General features: G+C 43.2%; 1 protein-coding gene across 1 annotated transcript; it reads right to left on the bottom strand.

Moving 5' to 3' along the window:
- Positions 1–2,655: 2,655 nt before the first annotated feature.
- LOC310634490 (C-type lectin domain family 2 member D-like) lies at positions 2,656–12,480 on the bottom strand. The gene is made up of 6 exons (XM_083352907.1): positions 12,413–12,480; positions 11,013–11,126; positions 9,654–9,746; positions 7,791–7,975; positions 7,076–7,179; positions 2,656–3,956 (listed from the first exon to the last, which is right to left on the bottom strand). The coding sequence occupies exons 1-6, from the start codon at positions 12,429–12,431 to the stop codon at positions 3,803–3,805; spliced, it is 669 nt and encodes a 222-aa protein (XP_083209033.1). The 5' UTR covers positions 12,432–12,480; the 3' UTR covers positions 2,656–3,802.
- Positions 12,481–13,115: the final 635 nt, after the last annotated feature.

Below are 13,115 nucleotides of genomic sequence, written 5' to 3'. Positions count from 1 at the left end.
ATTCAAGGAAACTTGGTGGAGCAGTGGGCTAATGCCTCCTTAAGTAACACCAGCTGCCTGCAATTAGTGCAGGTTCGAGTCCCACCAGAGTCAAGGTTGACTCAGCCTTCCATCCTTCCGAGGTAGGTAAAATGAGGACCCAGATTGTTGGGGGCAATTAAGCTGACTTTGTAATAATGCCACTTGGGGGGGGGGGCGAAAGCCCTAATAAGCAGGCATATACATAGAATGAAGGCTATTGCTAAGCACATTGATTTGTGCTTAGATTGTAAGCCGCCCTGAGTCTTTGGAGAAGGGCGGGATATAAATAGGATTAAAATAAATAAATAAATAAACTCACCTTTCATGATAGACTAGAAGAAACCTACAGGTAATCCTTAATACAGTTCATTTAGTGTCTGTTCAAAATTAAAATGGCCCTGAAAAAAGTGGCTTATGACTTCAGTAAGTCATTTGACAAAATAAACCACAGCCTACTTTTTGGTAAAACAGAAAAAAATGTGGGCTAGACAGTATCACCACCAAATGGATGCACAACTGGTTGGCCGACCCACTAAGTGTGTAATCTACACTACACTACATCTAAATGGAGGAAAGCATGCAAGGGAGTACCCCAAGATTCTGCCTTAGTCCAGAACTCTTCAGCATCCTCATAACTAATTTAGATGAGAGGGTATGAAGAGAACTCATAAATTTGCAGTCGACGTCAAGACGGGTAAAATAACTTCAGAAGATAGACTCAAGCTAAGCAGTTGTGGGAACTAGGTATGTCTAACCAAGAGAAGAACTGTGACAGGATAGCAGTCTTCCAATGCTTGAGGGGCTGTCACAGAGAAAAGGATATTCTCTAAAGCAGGGGAAGTAGTGGGAAGTAGAAGATTATCAAAGAGATCCAACCTATAATTAAGGAAATAATAATAAACCAGTGGAATGGCTTGCCTTCAGGAGTTGTGGTGCTCCATCACTGGAGGTCTTCAAGAAGAGATTGAACACCCATTTGTCTGGAATAGTATAGACCAGACATGTCAAACACAAGGCCCGGGGGCTGGATCAGGCCCGTGAAGTGGTTTCATGCGGCCTGCGAAGCCATCCTGGAAACAGTGAGGGAACGGCCCCCACTGCCTTGGCCCCTGCCCAGAGACCCTCCTCCTGCCAGAGACCCTCAGATTTGTCCCACTCCTGCCCAGGCCCCCATAGGCACCCTTGATGCGAACGATGTAGAGCTGGCCACGCCCACCCAGTAGGCCATATGCACTCTAGCCATGCCCACCCAGTAGGCCACACCCACCCAGGCCACACCCACCCAGCCCCGAGCACAACCGCAATGCTGATGCGGCCCACAATGAAATTGAGTTTGACATCCCTGGTATAGACTCTCCTTGAGCAGGGAGTTGGACTACTAGGAGATCTCCAAGGCTCCCTTTGATCTGTTATTCTATGTTCAAATCTCAGGGGAATCAGGTAGCACAACCAATTGCATACCATCTTGTCCTTGCTTCAGCCCAGCTGTCAGTCATGAAGTCAACTACAGATCATGGAGCTAGTTCTAGACTTTAAAAGCATAAAGGTTTTCCCTGCTAAAAAGGTAAAGGTTCCCCCGCACATGCGTGCTAGTCGTTTCCGACTCTAGGGGCCGGTGCTCCTCTCCGTTTCAAAGCTGAAGAGCCAGCGCTTGTCCGAGGACGTCTCCGTGGTCCTGTGGCCGGCATGACTAGACGCCAGAGGCGCACGGAACGCTGTTACCTTCCCACCGGAGTGGTCCCTATTTTTCTACTTGCATTTTTACGTGCTTTTGAACTGCAAATGGCGGGATTAAAAATAAATAGAGAAAAAACTAAGGTAATAGTTAAGAACCTCACAGATAAAACAAAAGTAACAAAAACAGAGTTACAGATAGTGAAAAAGGTTAAATATTTGGGTATACATCTATTGGCAAGATAAAAGAAGATAATTACACAATATGATTGAATCAAATAAAACTGGACTTGGAAAGATGGAAGAATTCATTAATTTTGTGAAATTTGTCTGGCAAGGAAAGCAAGCTAGAATTAAGATGAAAACGTTACAAGATGCTAAGGAAAATGGGAGGTTTGGGGCTACCGGAGTGGGCTTTGTATTATTAAGCATCTATTCTAACATGGGTGAAAGAATGGACAACTAGGAGGAGCATGATTTACAATTGGGATGGCCAGTCAAATATGGCATTAAATGTATTGGTGGGAGATTGTGAGGGGGGTAAATAGGAGAAGGAGGAGACTTACTTGCTATATAATTGTGCTCAAATAAATCCTTCAGTTTCAGCTGTCTAGAGATTGTCTAGAGTGTAGTATGAAAGGAGACTCACACGATATCTTGAGCAGCTGTGTATTCTTTATTGGTTAACATTCACTCATATACCGTATTTTTCGGACCATAAGACGCACTTTTCCCCCAAAAAGTGGGGGGGGGAAATGAGGGTGCATCTTATGGTCTGAAGGTGATCCGTATGGCCAGCCCCAACCTCCGCAAGAGGAAAGCAAGGGAGATTGTCAGGAGCACGAATCGGCACGTGCTGAGAAACGCCGATCTCATGCTCCTGCACTCTCCCTCGCTCGGTTTCAGCTTCCCTTGCTACAAGAGAAAGCAGACTGAAACGGAGTGAAGGAGATTGCCTGGAATGCGAATCGGCTGATCTCGCGCTGCTGCAATCTGCCTCGTTTCAGCCTGCTTTCTCTTGTAGCAAGGGAAGCTGAAACCGAGCGAGGGAGTTTGCAGGAGCGCGAGATCGGCCGATTCGCATTTCTGGCAATCTCCCTCACTCCATTTCAGCTTGCTTTCTGCAAGAGAAAGCCGGGCTGCAGGGCCGCCTCCGTGGGTACTGCTCTAATGCAGAGAGGGAAGGACAAAGAGGGAGGGAAGGAAGGAAGGAAGGAAGGAAGGAAGGAAGGAAGGAAGGAAGGAAGGAAGGAAGGAAGGAAGGAAGGAAGGAAAGGAAGGAAGGAAGGGACAATGGGAGAGGGAGGGAGAGAAAGAGAGGGAGAAGGAGAAATAATTTTTTTTCTTGTTTTCCTGCTCTAAAAACTGGGTGCGTCTTATGGTCCGGTGCGTCTTATGGTCCAAAAAATACGGTATGTACGTCTTAAACAATAGCTTTAGCACTTAAGCATTAACAGTTTACATGCCATCCTGAAATTGGTTGTTTTTCCTTATCTACTGCTTATCCCTTTCAATTAACACAAGGATTAATATAGGATCCAGTTTCCTGCATTCCATAAGCTTATCTTTCTAATTTAAGATCATGTTTCTTGCATGTTATCTCAAGCCCACTCTGTACACATCCTTTGCAGTCCCTGTCTTATTGTTGGGGGCAATAAGCTGACTTTGTAATAATGCTGCTTGGCGGGGGCCGAAAGCCCTAATAAGCAAGCATATACATAGAATGAAGGCTATTGCTAAGCACATTGGTTTGTGCTTAAATTGTAAGACGCCCTGAGTCTTCGGAGAAGGACGGGATATAAATGGGATTAAAATTAAAAAATAAAATAAAAAATACACTAGAGATTTAGAATGTTCAGAATGTTTGAAATTTTCTCTTTGTGGCATTTCAGGCTTGTTTTTCTCTTTGGTTTTTTTTTTTTTTTGTCTTATAGTTTTGCTGCCTCACATCATTGGCAGCCGTGAAGTGCTATTGGACTCCAGGCTCTAAAAATACTGGCTTATTCTGAATTCTAAAGCAAAAATTACTAAAAGCTTAGATAAAAAGTTAATCGCTCACTGAAATGCTGTCACTTGATGACCAGGTTGCTCTGCCCTCCCCCTCCCCTCATATTTCTCCAAGCCATGAGCTCTCTTCTCTTCCAGCCTCGGTGAAACTTTCTGACTGGCTGCAGAGAAAACGTTTCTCCATGGAGCATATGGTACTACTGGCCCCTTTTCCATTTAGATATGCACAGAAGCCGCCTCCTTGTAGTGGAAATCTGGAAAAGAACAAGGAATTACTATCTGCACAGGCAGAAATTGGCACTGCAAAAATGATCCTTTCGGGAAGATTCCCAGCTTTAAAGCATAAGGAACACCAGCCAACACTGTCCCTCCAAAATGCGCTGGATCAGCTTAATTATAAAGCCTGGCCTTTATAGTTTTCTCCAACAGATTTGGAGTCTGGAGGCCACATGACTGAGCAAAGCTGGAGTATAAATAATACACACACACACACACACACACACATACACACACACACACGCACACAGACCTAAAGCAGAAAGTATTCATTTGAAGGCATTTTTTCATTCTTGGAACAACTGTTGACCCGGAATTAGGGGACAGTATAGGAAATATCAATTGTGAATGTGCAGATGGCCCTACTGTCTTTGGGCTCTTGCAAAGTCCTGGATGGAGGGTCATGAAAAGCCAGCAAGGAAAATACTCAATGTCCTAACCCACCCAAGAACATACGATATCTATAGAACAGGGCTTTTCAACCTTTTCACCCATTGCACCACTTTTAGGATATGGCAACATCCGAGTACCACCAGTCGCCTAGCAAGGTGTCAAAAACTTGATGTGATGACCAAAAAAAAAAAAAAAGTGAAGTATAGGTAGTCCTCGACTTACAACAGTTCCCTTAGTGACTGTTCAGTTACAATGGCACTGAAAAAAATGCCCCCCAAGCCTCAGCCGAGCAAGACACCTGCCTGCCCACCTGGTGGCGCTCTTCCTCCTGTCCGAGGTTTTCATTGTTGTGAGCATTTCTGTTGAGGATTGTCAGCGGGGGTGGGGTGGGGGTGCGGTGTTGGTTTTTATTCCCTCCCCTCTGCTGGGTGGTTTTGGTCACTTCACTTGACCCTGGGATACTGTGGCCGTCATAAATATGAATCAGTTGCCAAGCATCTGAAGGTAAAACACAAGACCCTGGAGATGCTGCAACATTCCAGCTGATCGGTGCTTCTTCTGGGCTCAGCAGAAGCATCAGGATCAGCACTGAGCTCCAGCTGGAGCCTGGCGCTGATCCTGGCGCTCCCACTGAGTCCAGACAGCCCCAAAGAAGCGCTGATCCTGGCGCTTCCGCTGAGCCCTGACAGCCTTGCAGCTCCAGCCGTCTCTCGCTCAGGCTTGTGCAGTGCTGCCACCGGTTCAGCTCATTCCCCTCCCCCGCTACCACTTTTCTAGGGTGGTCGCGTACCACCTGCCAGGTGCCAATGTACCATAGGTGGTACCCGTACCACTGGTTGAAAAGCCCTGCTATAGAGAAACACCCAGAAGGGAACATGTTTGTTACTTCTGCTCTCTTATCTACAGTATGCCAGACCTACTGGGTGAAATCTTTATCATATCCATGTCAGCTTTGCTGGATGGCTTGCTTACTGTATGTAACCAGAAAGAATAAATACAAGGATTTCTTGTCTTTAGGGGCTGCTCTAATTCAGAGGAGACCGTCTTTTTGTTTAGCTGAATAAAAAACGTAAAGCTTGAAGGCAACTTCTGGTTTCCTGTATTTTTTACCAGCAAAACCTCAGAACCTGCATATCACAACTGCTCAGCATGCGGTGGTCATATTCTCCACCGCACAGAGGACTAAAAGTAAGTGTAAATCACATAGTAGTTGAAACGTGGCAGCTATTTCTAGTTTCTGTTATGAGAAGAGATTTTAGAATATTTTTAAATCCTCAGGGGAAATCTAGGACCTGAGAGACGACTAATCAAACCTTAATGACACTTGAAATGCCTCCCAGAAATTGTCCTCAGAACCCCCTATACATTTTAAATCTGAATGTTACAAGCTGTGAGCACTTCCCAAATAGTAGGTATTTGGCTATGGTACTTGGTTTCCCTATATGGGAAGTCCCCGATTTACAACAACTGAGTCCAAAATTTATAATGTTATAAGGGAGTTCTGCCCCGTTTTATGACCTTTCTGGTCAAAGTTGTTAAGCGAGTCATGTTAAGTTAGTAACATGGTTGTTGTTGAGTGAAGGTGGCTTCCCTGTGGACTTTGCTGGTCAGAAGGATGCAAAAGCTGTCCATGTGACCCCAGCACACTGCAACCGTGATAAATGTGAACCAGTTGCATCCATAGTTTGATCAGATGACCACAGGGTTAGGGTTAATGCAATGGTCATAAGTGGGAAAAATGGTCATAAGTCACTTTTTTCAGTGCTGTTGTAACTTTGAATGGTCACTAAAACAAACTGTTTTAAGTGGAGGACTACCTGTATTTGCCCTGAGTCACTCTGGAGAGAAAAATTGGCAGCATATAAATTAGATGAATAAATGAAATAGCTGTAACTTAATAATCTATTAAATGCTGAGGGAGCATAAGATCCCTTCACCCAATCCAACTGTCCTGATCTGATCTGATTACTTTTCAAAGAGCCTTGGTGGAGCAGTGGGCTAATGCCTCCTTAAGTAACACCAGCTGCCTGCAATTAGTGCAGGTTCGAGTCCCACCAGGCTCAAGGTTGACTCAGCCTTCCATCCTTCCGAGGTAGGTAAAATGAGGACCCAGATTGTTGGGGGCAATAAGCTGACTTTGTAATAATGCCGCTTGGGGGAGCCGAAAGCCCTAATAAGCAGGCATACACATAGAATGAAGGCTATTGCTAAGCACATTTATTTGTGCTTTAAATTGTAAGCTGCCCTGAGTCTTCGGAGAAGGGCGGGATATAAATGGGATTTAAAAAAAAAGTATCCTTTCCTAAAGGGAGCTAAACCAACATTTTGAATTAAGGATTTGAATCAGATCACACGTATAGTGTGTTATGACCAACTGGGCTGTTCCTCCTTGCTACAAAAATGTCAAAATTGGCAGGAGAACCATCTGCTCTTGGAGGTGGTGTATCATCTCAGCCATCCTGAACATCTAGTCCATCACAGCTGGTCAGCAGTGCAGGGACCACCAGATGGATGCACTTTTGCCTGAGCAATTTTCTTCTCTTTTCCTCCTCTTTCCGTGCCTTATTTTTTGGAGAGAGAACCTTAGGTAAAAACTACCTTCTTATTATTGTTTCAGCCATTCAAACTGAAGTAGGATGTATGTAAATATTTTAGTTAAATAGCTCTATAAATCCTATAAGCAAATAAATAAAACCTTTCTTACTGATTTTTAAACTCTGTGCCATTGGGCCATTTCCAGACCCGGTTAACTTCTCTCGAAAGACCAAACCAGTAATGAGAGGAATGGAAAATATCCATCCAAAAATCCTAGAAGAGAGATAATGTTTAGTGAAGTCCTCATTTATAATACCAATTGGGGAAAGAAAGTGTCAGTTATTTTTGACTGTCTGTTGAATGCCAAAATACATCATGAAATAATTGGACTAAAATTAAATGCTGCATAAAGAAGACCAAACTTATGACAACAGCACCATAGTTCCAAGGCTTCAATTCTTTGGTGCTCAGCCTTTCTTACGGTCCAGCTTTCACTGCCATACATTGCAACTGGGAAGACCATAGCCTTGACTATACGCACTTTTGTTGGCAGGGTGATGTCTCTGCTTTTTAGTGTGCTGTCTAGATTTGCCATGGCTTTCCTCCCGAGGAGCAAGTGTCTTTTAATTTCTTGGCTGCAGTCCCCGTCTGCAGTGATCTTGGAGCCCAGGAAAATAAAATCTGTCACTACCTCCATTTCTTCCCCAGGATTTTAGTTATCTTGATTCAAAAATTCCTTGGGCTAACATGAGAGTACAAACAGATAAACACAATGAGTTTTAGTAGCATATACATTATTATTATATTAATAAATATGCCTGTTTTTATATTTGTGAATGCCAGGACAATCATCCAATTATTGCTTATTACAGCTTATTGCTTACCAATTCCTTCTGAGTGTCAATCACAGCCAAGGTTGCATTAAACGAGGAACAGGTCATTAAACTGAGAGACCAGTTTTTTTCTTCTTTTGATATATAGAGACATTTTCCACCGTATCTAATCCATGAATCTGGACAGGCAACGCTTACAAGGGGAGGACAAGGGGGACATGTTTCTGTCTTTTTAACTAGAAATGAAGCAAAATGGACAAATTACAGAACTCAGAATCAACTACAGGTCTGACAACAAGGTTTGAATAGTTAACATTAAGCTACCTCACTTAAATTGTTGTGTGTTCTAATCCTGGGTTAGACACAAACCCCAGTTGAGTGGCCTTGGGCCAGTCACCATCTCTCTCTCAGGCCTAAGAAAGAGGAGGCAGAGGCAAACCAGGAAAACAAAATCTGTCGCTACCTCCATTTCTTCCCCATCTATTTCCCAGGAATTGAGAGGGCCGGATGCCACGATCTTGGTATTCTTAATGTTAAGTTTCAACCCAAGTTTTGCACTCTCCTCCTTCACCCGCAACAAGAGGCTCTTTAGTTCCTCTTCACTTTCTGCCATTAGAGTGGTATCATCTGCATATCTTAGGTTGTCGATATTTCTTCCGGCAATCTTAATTCCAACTTTTGATTCATCTAGCCCTGCCTTTCTCATGATGTTCTCTGCATATAAGTTAAATAGGCAGGGCGACAGTATACAGCCTTGCCGGACTCCTTTCCCAATTTTGAACCAATCAGTGGTTCCCTTGTCCAGTTCTCACTGTTGCTTCTTGACCCGCATATAGGTTTCTCAAAAGACAAATAAGATGGTTGAGTGACCTTGGGCCAGTCACCATCTATCTCTCAGGCCTAAGAAGGAGGAGGCAGGGGCAAACCACTTCCAAAATCTTGCCCCCAAAATGACAGGGACTAGTGCAGGCAGTTGTTACCAGCCACAATTGACACAAAGGCCACCCACTCACCCACCTACAGCAGAAACCTAATACAGGTAGTCCTTGACTTACAAAAATTCATTCAGTGACCATCCAAAGTTACAACAGCGCTGAGAAAAGCGACTTGTGATCATTTTTCCCATTTACAACCATTGTAGCATTCCCTTGGTCATGTGATCAAAATTTGGATACTTGGCAACTGGTTTAAGACGTTTAAGACGGTTGCAGCATCCCAGGGTAACACATGATCAGCTTTTGCGATCCTTCTGACCAAGCAAAGTCAGTGGGGAAGCTAGAGTCACTTAACAACCATGTTACTGACTTAACACTGCAATGACAAAGAAAGATCGCAAAATGGGACAAAACTCACTTAACAAACGTCTCACTTGGGAACGTAAATCTGAGACTCAATTGAGGTCGTTAGGTTGTGCAATAAAACAAGAGAAATGGTCAGGAATAAAAAGCCATTAAATCAAATGCAAACTTGTTTTTGTTGGAACGTGCTATCTTCTTCCTTTTCCGAGAGCCATGGTGGCGCAGTGGTTAGAATGTAGTATTGCAGGCTGATTCTGCCGACTGCCAGGAGTTCGATCTTGACCAGCTCAAGGTTGACTCAGCCTTCTGTTTACAGAGGGCTGTAAAGCAGTATGAAGTGGCATATAAGTCTAAGCACTGTGAAGCGGTATATAATCTGCTATTGCTATATCTATGTTGACTTGCCCTAACTTTCAATACAAATAGTCTGGGATTCAACTGGGATTCAATTGCACCGGCCCAAACATCATTTTGACTTATTTGACACTCACCACTCCAAATTGCTGCTAGTTCCTTCCAAATCATTCTGTGCCTTAAATGTAATCATTAGTGCATGGGATGATTTTGATTTAAACAACAACAATAAAACAACGGAGAAAGTTAAATCCTTACCTACCAGCCAATGAAATTATAATAATGATCAAAGCTGCAATTGCAACAACAGCTCCTACAGTGAATAGTTTGTCTGAAATGCACTTAGGTATGAGAGCTGAAAAACAGGCAAGAAAATATTAGGAGATGACGTTCATGATTTTATTATGATTGTTTAAATTTTTGTTAATGTTTTCATTGATTTATAAAACCACTCTGGGTTGTAGTCAGGCTACAGCATATTTAGATTTTTGTGGTCCGACTTGCAACTGCTGACCCCACCGTGGATAAACCCTGACAAACCTTGAATATCCCTCATCATCCTCCCCTTTTTTTCCACAAGGAAAAACAAAAGGCAGTCAAAAGTGCTTCCAAGGAGCTCCAGAAGCACAGTCTTGGTGGGGTTTTTTTTCCTGTTTCTTTTCCCACAGAACATATCAAGTGGCTTTGGAGTGGCTAATAGCCAAATCCTTCTTGCATTTGTGGGAGACACAAAGCCAATCTCAATCCCATTGCTCTTAAATGCCCAAGAGCCCTGCTAGAAGAAAAATCTGACAACACTCGGGAGAGTATCATGTTCAAGTCCTAAAAGGGATATTGCAACATAGTTCAAACATAGGACAGCACAGTGAAAAATAGAATATGCCACCCCAGCTTCCTCATCTTACAAAAGTTAACCTGATCTTGTTCTTTGAGACCAGGGTAAAGTAAAGGTAAAAGTAAAGGTTCCCCCGCACAACTCTAGGGGCCGGTGCTCATCTACGTTTCAAAGCCGAAGAGCCAGCGCTTGTCCGAGGACGTCTCCGTGGTCATGTGGCCGGCATGACTAGACGCCAAAGGCGCACAGAACGCTGTTACCTTCCCACCATAGTGGTCCCTATTTTTCTACTTTCATTTTTACGTGCTTTCGAACTGCTAGGTTGGCAGAAGCTGGGACGAGTAACAGGCGCTCACTCTGTTACGCGGCACTCGACCCGCCAAACTGCCGACCATCTGATCGACAAGCTCAGTGTTCTAACCCACTGAGCCACCGCGTCCCTGAGACAAAGGTATCAACATCAATTCCTTCCCCCTCGGATGGATGATCTGGACCTCTCTCTCCAACCGTAATGGCCAAAAGTCACTGGCAGGGTTTCTGCCCTGGAAATGCGAAACACCCACCAAGGTGATGTGGGAAACCCACCAAAGGTACAGTGTTGGCCTTAAAGTCAGTTTTGTGTGAGGTGCTCCTTTTCAAAAGAAGGCACACACCCAACGTCTTCTCCATAAAACCGGGGGGGGGGGGGAATAAAGAATCCTTTTACTTAGGTGTGGCACAGCTCCACCCACTTTGTTTTATTATTCACCCCTCAAAGATAACAAAGGGCCCCAGACAGGCATTCACCTTTGTTTTGACCAGCATTTCTTGCACTCTTTGCATCATAGCTTCCAGGGGAAGATGCACTTGTCATCTCAGGAGTCAAACAATCACAGTATCGAGAAACTCCTTCTACCAGTACTGGAAGGCAGAAGACAATACAAGGAAGATGCAGTTGTCACCTCAGGAGTCAAATGATAACAACACCCAGAATCTCCTTCTGCCCGTAAAGGAAGGCAGAAAACCCCAAGAATGACAATACACAAGTGTATTGTGCTCTAGTTTTGCTCTTGGGAAGACACTGCCCCCAATACCCAACCAGGCCTTCCTTATCTTTCTCAGTCAAAACAATTTAAAGAAATATTTTAAGTAGCTGAAACCTCTTCCCAAAGCTTGCACTGCTGAATGTTCCCAGGCAGAATTCAAGAGGACTGCCAAAAATCTCATGAGAGTTGATCATCTTGCAAGATTTCAGGTGATTATATTAGGGGCGGTGCCTATGTCATAGGACAGTGATGGGGAACCTTTGAGAGACCAAATGCCCAAACTGCAACCCAAAACCCACTTATGTATCGTCGGGTGCCGGGTGGGCGTGGCCCATTGGGTGGGCGTGGTTGCATTGGTAATGGCAGACTGGGACTAAAAAGTTCAATTCCAATTTTGAGATATTTTTTTTTCCTGCGAGAAGTTGAAATTGATTAATTGACTGAAACTTTTTTTTTTTGCACATGGTGGCGGAGGCCTAAAGCGAAAAGGTTTTATAAAACCCAGCTGAAGGCCTAGGACTGGTGTGATGGCACGCGTGCCCAGAGAGAGGGCTCTGCGTGCCACCTGTAGCATGCATGCCATAGGTTCACCACCATGGTCATAGGATAAGAACGAGCCTATATCTGGAGTATTTCCATGGGGGGGGGGTTGGTACACATTGGAAGACCTCCTTGCTTTTGCACAAGAATATCTATGTATCTTTGTATCTATCTATCTATCTAAATTCTATTTGAAATTAACACTCCACACGGAATCCCAGGTTTGATAGTCTCTGATTCAGTGACCCGCTTAAAGCTTAGAAGATCATCTGGAAGAATCCTCTCAAATGTTCTTCCTGGTTCATCAGATTTAGAATATTTGCTTCCAATACATCTCCTACAATGAGAAGCAAGGATGACTGAAGAAAACAATCCTGCTGGTAACCAATTCTCCTGAATTCTAACTTGAATACAGTCAATCCCCAGATTGAAACTTTTACCCATCCATAAAAAGTTTGCTTTTTTAACTCATGTCTGCCTTACTTATTGCTGCTTAGAATAGAAATCAATGTTTTTAGCCATATAATCAATAAGAGTTTTCCTCTGATTTTATCAGTGCCCTAGGGCTTGGCTCTTGCTTTAATTCTCAGCTAGGTGAAAAAAAGATCTGAAATGCTTCACCTTTAATTTCTCTTGGCATGTTCCAAGCTGATGGGCTGGGGTGGGGGAATCAGGATTCAAACTGCATGGAAAGAAAAGAAATTGGCATCACTCATTCCTATATACAATATTGTTGACATGCTTAAGATTTAATATAAAAATTAATTGTAAAGACCAATAACAACAGGTATCAGAATCAGCCTTAGTACTGACAATGAACATATGGAAGTTATGGACAGCTTCTGCCTTTTAGGATTAACCATTAATAAAAAGGAACAAGCAGTCAAAAAATTAATCAGAGTAGTGCTTGGTAGAAGAGACATCAAGGTCCCATAAAAATAAAACAAGAAATCAATTTCTAGGACATTATTTGGAGGGATTAAGCATCAAGATTGTTAAAAGTAAAAGGAATGTAAAAAGTTGGTTTATTCAATGAAGGCTAGATGTTATCTTTGGTAACCTTTAATGTACTTTTGCTAACCTGATTGAGTGAAGAGGTTTTAAAGATTTGTTTATAGAAAAGAGATACAGGATACAGGAAGAAGAGAAAGTGATAATTTACTAAAACTGTTCATACTTGTCATGCAGAGACAAGACAAGACAACCTTTACTGTCATTTTTTTTACTGTGGGCACAACAGCACACATCAAAAATGAAATTTAGTTGTTGTTGTTAGTTGCAAAGTAGTGTCTGACCCATCGCGACCCCAAGGACAACGTTCCTC

This window comes from Vipera ursinii (assembly GCF_947247035.1).
Source record: "Vipera ursinii genome assembly, chromosome: 2".
In the NCBI taxonomy this organism is placed as follows: Eukaryota; Metazoa; Chordata; class Lepidosauria; order Squamata; family Viperidae; genus Vipera; species Vipera ursinii.
The sequence above is the reverse complement of the archived record's forward strand: the minus strand, read 5'-3'. Positions and strand labels throughout refer to the sequence as shown.

What these genes read in the sequence shown, in the direction of transcription:
- LOC310634490 (XM_083352907.1), bottom strand. An exon ending in AAATGCTGGTCAAAACAAAG is followed by an intron (nt 9,747 to 11,012) that starts GTGAATGCCTGT and finishes CCTGTTTTTCAG; the next exon opens with CTCTCATACCTAAGTGCATT. An exon ending in TATTATAATTTCATTGGCTG is followed by an intron (nt 7,976 to 9,653) that starts GTAGGTAAGGAT and finishes CTTCATTTCTAG; the next exon opens with TTAAAAAGACAGAAACATGT.